Here is an 8,118-nt window from a genome sequence, read left to right as displayed (position 1 = left end):
CAAGGATTGATGAGTCTACAGGCTGGATGAGTATCAGTGAACTTTCCCTGTGTCTGCTTTATAAAAACTACTTGGGTGGAAAATAAACACGAGTGGATTGTCTCCTTTAGAGAAGTTTAACAGGTGGGGTGGATTGCTAAACCTGGATTACCTATTTAGAGCCACTGGCTGCCTCTTGGTCATAGTAGCAGCCAACAGAGTAAGGCCAGCACCCGGCAAGTGGCTCCCTGTGCATCGGGAGACAGAACTGCCCTGTGAGCCTGGCTTATCCAAAGTAATAGGTCAAGAGATGACATGAAGTTTTCATGGAACATTTACTAGGCAATGCCATTTCAGACTATAGAAATGATCCCTGAAAGAGTATAGTCTTGCCAATGCCATTTCAATACACAAGTGGTCTCTATCATTCCTTGGTCCTCTTGGGAAGGCAAATTGTGTGACTTTCTGTTAAATGTTTTCTAATTAACCTTTGCTAGCATTCTGGGCTTTTCAATATGGCTTGTCCCATTTTCAGAGATTTTTTAAAAACATATATTTTTATTGATTTCAGAGAGGGAGAGGAAGAGAGAGATAGAAACATCAATAATGAGAGAGAATCATTGATTGACTGCCTCCTGCATGCCCCACATTGGGGATTGAGCCTGCAACCTGGGCATGTGCCCTGACCAGAATCGAACCATGACTTGCTGGTTCATAAGTCGACACTCAACCACTGAGCCATGCCGGCTGGGCCTGTTTTCAGAGGTTTCTTAATCTCCAGAATCTCACACAATACTTTCAAACAACTTGATGAGGTCCCTTGTGGGTCTATAAGGGTCCCTATCAAACTCTTCAGGGTAATTTGGCTGATAAAAGGTGGGAGGCCAGCGGTCAGGATAAATCAGTATAGTATGACTTAGATACTGTTTTATTGTTGTTGTCTTGCTAAACATACATTCCAGGATCAAGCAGACCAATAGCACTCAATTTTTGGATATCCATGCATATACCATTTGGCTCACAGTATCTTATGTTTATATGTATTGCTTTAACTTTGCTTCCACACCAAAACCATAAACCCTAAGGGAAGAAACAATGGCTTTTTCTTTTGTGGATCCAGTATAATAGCTGGAAGAAATAATGGCTTTTTCTTTTGTGGATCCAGTATAAGCAGATAATACAAATTTCTATAGCAAGACGTCAGGTATATTAATCCAACATTTTTTTAAAACTTTCATTATAAAAAGGTATAAACTTTCATTTCAAATATTTGCATCATCAACCACCATCTGGCACTTTCTAAATTCTGTTTCATGGGTGTATAAAATGAAGGCTGGGGAAAGATGTCAGTTAACTTTATGCTTTCTCTTTGCTAATAGAAAAAGCAAAATGCAGTATACCATGGGAAAGACACTGTTGTAAGAATCACACAGCAGCCAGAGAGAGGAGAGGCTCCTGCCCTCCACGGCCAGCATTATATAGGCAATGATGAGCTGGGTGTGGGCCCAGGTGAGAGTTCTGTAGAGGAGCCACATCGGCCAGGATCTGATAAACAACTTGGCAAAGGTGTGAATCAGGTAGTCAGCTTTCACCATCACAGCCCAGCATAGGAAACCAAACACCTGTCCTGGATGGAGTCCGTGCCACCAGGCGGAGAAGGCGAATGTCTGCAACAACGGCCAGGCCCTGCCCTGTTGGAATATGAGGCGTCTGAGCCACCGAGCTGTGCTTTGGTTCCATTTTCTCGTGAACAAGGATATCCTGTGGGTTGTTTCCAGCATCCAAATGTCCGCATCAGGGAGGTACCCCTCCTCGCCAGGGCTCTCGCCAAACTCAGATCCAAAGCCCGCGGCACAGAGGAGGGAGTCATCCAGGAGCCAGTGGGAGTAGTAGGTGAGTTTGAAGAGCCCAGCGGTGGACCACATGACATAGATGCACTGGAGTTGATGGCAGTCGGACAGACCCGCTCCTGCACTCACCACCCGCCTCAGGACCACCATTAGGCACTCCAGTCCCAGAATCTGCAGACCCTTCCAGGTGAAAGCCCAGAAAGAGTACCTGGGACACAAAGAGCTGGACCCTTGAACACGAGCCTGAAATCTCTGGAAAGAACACAGAGGGCCTCCTAGGAGACCAGGGAAAAAGAGCAAGTAGCTGAAATAGGGCAGTGCCTGACACAGATGCTCAGACAAAGAGCTGCTGCTCCTGATGTCTCGGGATGCTGCCTCCACCTTCCCCTCACAAATGTCCAGAGAGAGGGATGTGACCCTCTGGGTCAGGAGCATGAGGGAAGAAAGAGTGATGCAGAACCTGAAAGAGATACAGTTTTTCATGTAAAAAACATTCCATATTTATTTTATCCCATTCCAGCCCCTCACACATGACCCTATGAGCAAATGGGGGGTTCTAAACAATTAAGACCAATCTCATGGCCTGGAATACCCCCACAAAGACTCTTGCGTTAATTCAGAACCACAAGCTACTCTGGGAAGAATCAAAAGATAAATGGGGAAATTAATCAGTCAAAGAGGCAGATAAAAGAATGACAAGGAATATTGTGGGGAGGTATTGATTATATCTCTAAGAATGGCTTCTAAAGATCAGGATCAGGGGCCTGGAATAAATTTGCCTTAGAAGAAACAAAAAGTAGTGAAAAGATTATAGAAAATTGAAGATTGTAAAAATGAACCAATCCCTGACCTTTTTAAAAAATATGTTTTTACTGATTTCAGAGAGCAGACGGGAGAGAGAGAGAGAAACATCAGTGATGAGAGAGAATCATGATCGGCTGCCTCCTGCACACCCCTCCTTGGGATTCAGCCTGCAACCCCGACATGTGCCCTGACTAGGAATTGAACAGTGACCTCCTGGTTCATGGGTTGATGCTCAACCACAGCCATGCCTGCCAGGCCAATCCCTGACTCTTGTGATTTGTGCTGAGGAACGGTGAATCAACCTAGAGGTTCAGTGTGTGCGCTGAGTCATTAACAACCGAGGTGTGTTCTTAACCAATCATCTGAACTGTCCTTGCTTCACCATCACAAAGTGGAGAAGATCCCACTGGCAAGATTATTGTGGTGAAAATGAAAATTACAGTGACGTACTTGACAATCAGGAATGCTGTCCTATGGAGAGAAAATAGCATGTTTCCTAATCACTGTTGTTTTTATCTGTATGTCAGGATTTAAGGACAATGATCTCCTCATTTGATTTATTCTAACAATAAGCCAAGTAGCCTCCAAATGCCACCAACCCCTGTTCACTCACTTTCTGGTAAGTGCCGAATGTGTCCCTTACAGATTTACATGTTGAAGTCCTAACCCTGGCAACTCAGAATGTGACTGTTTTTGGAGGAAGGGTACTTAGAGAGGTAGTTACGTTAAAATGAGGTCATTAGGGTGGGCCCTAATCCAATACAACTGTTATCCTTGTAAGAAGAGGAGATTAGGACACAGACACACAGAGGGAAGACCATGTGGAGGCACAGGGAGAAGGTGGCCCTCTGTAAGCCAAGGAGAGAGGCCTCAGAAGAAGCTGAACCTACCAACACCTTGATCTTGGACTTCCAGCTTCCAGAGGAAATAAATTTCTATTGTTTAAGCCACCCGGTCTGTGGCACTTCATTACGACAGAGCAAACTAGTAAACCTTCCATTTCAGCTCTGGCTCAGCCTTGCTTCTGTCAGGCCAGATCCTGCTCAACTTGTTCCTCCTACTGAAATCCTACTCCATCACATCCCCATCAGTATCCACACCCCGCCCCCCCATCCACCTGCCATCTTGCCTTTTCTTCAGAGAAGCAAACCCTGAAGCTTTGGTAAATCAAATAAAGAAAAGGATTCTGCCCTGGCCCGTTTGGCTCAGTGGATAGAACATTGGCCTGCGGACTGCAGGGCCCCAGGTTCGATTCCTGATCAGGGCACATGTCTGGGTTGCAGGCTGTCTCCCCAGTGGGGGGTGTGCAGGAGGCAGCCGATCAATGACTCATCATTGATGTTTCTATCTCTCTCTCCCTCTCCCTTCCTCTCTGAAATCAATAAAAATATATTTTTAAAAAAAGAAAGAAAAGAAAAGGATTCTGGGTTTGGTAGGGTTGGCAAACTGAGTGAATCAATGACAGGTTGGAATCAGAGAGGTGACACATCTCGACAGGTCAAAGCCCCATTTCTCTGACTGACCATGGACACAAAGCAATTGTGCTAACAGAGGGAGCCCGAAAAATAGGCTCAAGATCGCAGAGATATTCTTCCCCCTAATCTTGGTGATGTCACTGACTCATGAAAACACTTCTCTAGGCTGTAATTAGCACCGATTTTTTCTAGATTGGGTGACTTTCCTTCTTCTGAGAGGATGGAAAGGTGAGTCCCAATGATAGTACAACTCTTACACAGCAGGTGCCATGGGAAGGCAGCAAAGGTTTACAGTGGATTTATACCTTCCCTGTCCTGCTAAAGGAGAGGGCAGGCTGCTGGCTGCGTGTCTAAACCACCCACACGAGGTGAGCAAACTGTGCTTAGTCACTTCCAGGCAGCCTCGTCTGTGTGCCCGGGGACTCCTGGGTCAACCTTCTTCTCTGGCACAATGGTAATTACAGCTAAGTGCCAGACTATGCTTCATAGGTGACACCTGGTAGTTATTAATAGTCATATAATTACATTTAATTTATTATCTCTAACATAAAAGGTCTTGCAAGATAGGTGTTTTTTTACACTCCACCACCACCACACACTTTTTTTCTTCTTCTTCAGAAAAAGAAAGAGAAGCTGGGAGAGGTTAAATGACTTGTTCAAGGTCACACTGGTCAAATGTGGAAGAATTTGGATTCAAGCTCATTACCCAGTTCTGCCACCACAGCGCAAACAACCCCCTTGGGCGGTTCAGTACAAGCACATGGCTGAACTGCTTTACCTCATGGAAGGCGGTTCCTGCAGATAATACTCAGTATAGTGCAAACCCAGGTGACATAGCGTCTGCCAGCTCATCTGGAAGAAGAAAGTCCACCTGTGAACCTCCTGTGGGCCGAGTGAGGAGATCAGAACCACAGTGCCCAGAGCAGGGATGAAGACAAGCACAGCAAAGGAACCCATAGCAGCCAAGGCCAGGGCCCCTCCTCCAGCCAGGAGAAAGAGGTGCCTGAAAGAAGGACAGACAGCCCGTGAGACTGACTTAGAACAGTGCGACACATGAGCCGCTTCCGTCACTCTGGGTGACTCAGTTGAAGCAGGCCTCACAGAGCACCTGAAGAAGTCATACTGTTATCCCTCCCAAACCTTCCTTTCGTTCTGAAGGGAAGAACCATGGGAGAAAGAGCCAGAGTCCATATGTGAACGATTACCCTAGGAGACCAATCTTGACTCCTGCTTTAGTGACCCTGGGAGCCTCTCTTTGATGTTCCCCATTCAAGTAGGAACGACACCTGCCCCCTAACAACTCTGGGTGACAGGTCCAGGAGGTTTCCTGCTGGGAACATCTTCGAAATCTACTGGTATGAAAGTGAGGTCAACCTGGTGTTGAGGATCTAGGAAATCTCTCTAGATGTCATCTCATCAAGAAGTACAAACTGGTAGTTACAGGATAGTCATGGGGATGTAAGGTACAGCATAGGGAATATAGTCAATAATATTGTAATAAGTATGTATGGTGTCAGATGGGTACCAGATTTATTGGGGTTCTAACTTAGTGAGTTACATAATGCCTAATCACTGGGTTGCACACTTGAAGCTAATATAATATTGTATGTTAGCTGTAATTAAAAAATTAAAAAATATATTTAAAGTAAAAAAAATGATTCTCTCTCATCGTTGGTGTTTCTATCTCTCACTCCTTCTGCCTTCCTCTCTGAAATCAATAATAATAAAAAAAAGTGTGATTATATTTAATCTGCACTGCAATCTATGCTATTTAACCTACTATAACATTCATAGATGTCTAGACAAAATCAGCCATCACACCTACCTGGCGTGAGTGGAAAATGAATCCATACTGCAGAGATAATTAAACAGAAGTGCAAGGGGAAAAGCAGTCCCTTGGTAAAGTGAGACGGGATGGAGGAAAAACAGCCGAAGCCAACCCATTAGGAACCGGCGCAGATGATCCTGTCCTTTCCAGAGTCCTTAACTGGTGCCTTCCTGCAGCAGAATCCTCAACCGGGCTCTCTGATCTCTTTATAAGGTACAGGAAGGCCTGGGTGAGCAAAAGGCAAACAAAAGCACTAGGGATCGCAGCATAAAAGTTGGTTTTCTGATAAAAGGAACTGCACTATAGAAACCAAAACATTATTTGTGGTCATATTACTTAATAATGACATGTACTAAAAACCCTGCTTTCCAAAGTTCTGGTTTTGTTTAGTTTACATATCACAGTGTTTGTCTTTCCAGCCATCTGACTGTCATATTTTCTTCACTAAGTTAAGGAAAAATCCTATTTTCCAGTTGTGGACAGACAATTCTGCAGACTGGGGGAGGGGAGACAAGAACATGAGTATGAGGAAGGGAGGTGGGTTCTCAAAGAGTAAGAAGATCCCTCCTCCCAACTCCCACTGTCCTCTTTATGTTCTTCTTTCTTTTTTCTTTTTTAAAAATCCTCACCTGAGGATTTTTTTTTTTTAAGAGAGTGGAAGGGAGGGAAAGAGAAAGAGAGAAACATCAATGTGAGAGAGACATATCAACTGGTTGCCTCCTGCATGCGCCCTGACTGGTGCTGGGGGTGGAGCCTGCATCTGAGGTAGGGCCCCTGACCAGATTGAACCCAAGACCCTTGAGTCTTCAGGCCAAACCAGCTAGGGCTCTTTTTATTTCATAGTATCTGTCACCACCCCCTTATAAATCTACTTCTCAGTTTATTGCCTGCCCCCCTGCTACAAATGTGAGCTCTACAAGGAAAAGCCTTTGTTTTCTTTATTGCTGTCTCCCCACCACATAGAACAATGCTAGGCACATACTATGTACTCAGTAAATACTTGTTAAAAATAAAAAGGCAGAGAAACCTCTAACTTGCCTGCTTCTGCGTTAAACCACCTGCCTGCACTATTTCCGTCATCTGAGCCAGCCCTTATGAAGGAGTTCCAGTCCTGTTTCAACCAATGGGACTGAGACTTTCCCCATGCACAGTTCTGACCAATCAGAGTGGCTCCAGGGTTTCATTTTTCACTGAGGACTACCTTTCCCCAGGTGGAGCGGAGCAGAGCTGCCTAGCTGAAAGGGGGCCTGACCTCAGGGCCTCCTGGCCCCCCAGCAGCCTCACGGCCTTGCTATAGCACTACTTAGCTGTTTCTCAGTAGTGCTTTTTTTTTTTTTTTACAGCCATGCTGTACTGCCGTGGAGCTCTATGAAGTTTCCTTCTTCACCGCACCCCAAATTGAGGATTCTTGTTGGCTTTGAATTGGCACCAACTAACTTTGACATAAGGGATCAAAAGTTCCTCATCCCCCACCCTTTTATACTTTCTTTTCCCAAATCACATGTCCAGGATTTTAGCAAAATCTGGTTCACTGACACCAACTATATAATGAAAAAAACTGAAATACAGAGTATGTGACATCTGAGACATAAAGGGTCAAAAGGGAGTGGGCAAAGGACAGGTGGAAGCCATCTGGGGTGGAAAGTCAGCTTGGCTTCTTTGAGAATGAAAGTGTGATTAGAGAAAGAGGAAGAGGAACATGAAATTAAAGAAGAGAGAAGTAGGCAAGTGTAGGATCTAGCCCAGAGATTGGTTATGGAAGGGAGTTCGGATTTTTTTTTTTAATTTTTAAATTGATTTTAGAGAGGAAGGAAGAGGGAGAGATAGAAACATCAATGATGAGAGAGAATCATTGATTGGCTGCCTCCTGCATGCCCCACACAGGGGATCAAGCCTGCAACCCAGGTATGTGCCCTGACCAGGAATCGAACCATGCTGGTTCATAGGTCAAGGCCCAACCACTGAGAGCAACCTAGGCTGGCCTGGGTTTTATAAGGAATAGGAAGTAAAAACCAAACTGGATTTGGTTTTTAAAGGATGATTTTAACTACAGGGTTGGGTGGGGTGTGGGTGGGCATGGTAGGGTGACTTTAGAGGTGAAGGGTGGAGGGAGCAGACAATAGGGGAGCTGAGATTGCAATAGAGAGGTGATAGAGTAAATGATGCAAAGTGGAATGACAGA

General features: G+C 45.0%; 1 protein-coding gene across 1 annotated transcript; it reads right to left on the bottom strand.

Annotated features, from left to right (window-relative positions):
• Positions 1–1,276: 1,276 nt before the first annotated feature.
• Positions 1,277–5,089, bottom strand: MBOAT4 (membrane bound O-acyltransferase domain containing 4). Its single transcript, XM_008146252.3, has 2 exons — positions 4,887–5,089; positions 1,277–2,289 (listed from the first exon to the last, which is right to left on the bottom strand). The coding sequence occupies exons 1-2, from the start codon at positions 5,063–5,065 to the stop codon at positions 1,326–1,328; spliced, it is 1,143 nt and encodes a 380-aa protein (XP_008144474.2). The 5' UTR covers positions 5,066–5,089; the 3' UTR covers positions 1,277–1,325.
• Positions 5,090–8,118: the final 3,029 nt, after the last annotated feature.

The sequence above is a fragment of the Eptesicus fuscus genome, chromosome 8 (assembly GCF_027574615.1).
Source record: "Eptesicus fuscus isolate TK198812 chromosome 8, DD_ASM_mEF_20220401, whole genome shotgun sequence".
NCBI classification, from domain to species: Eukaryota; Metazoa; Chordata; class Mammalia; order Chiroptera; family Vespertilionidae; genus Eptesicus; species Eptesicus fuscus.
The sequence above is the reverse complement of the archived record's forward strand: the minus strand, read 5'-3'. Positions and strand labels throughout refer to the sequence as shown.

Coding starts and splice junctions, on each gene's coding strand:
- MBOAT4 (XM_008146252.3), bottom strand. CDS start 5,065: ATGGGTTCCTTTGCTGTGCTTGTCTTCATCCCTGCTCTGGGCACTGTG. Junction 2,290..4,886: donor CAGGAACCGCCTTCCATGAG/GTAAAGCAGTTC, acceptor TATCTCTTTCAG/GTTCTGCATCACTCTTTCTT.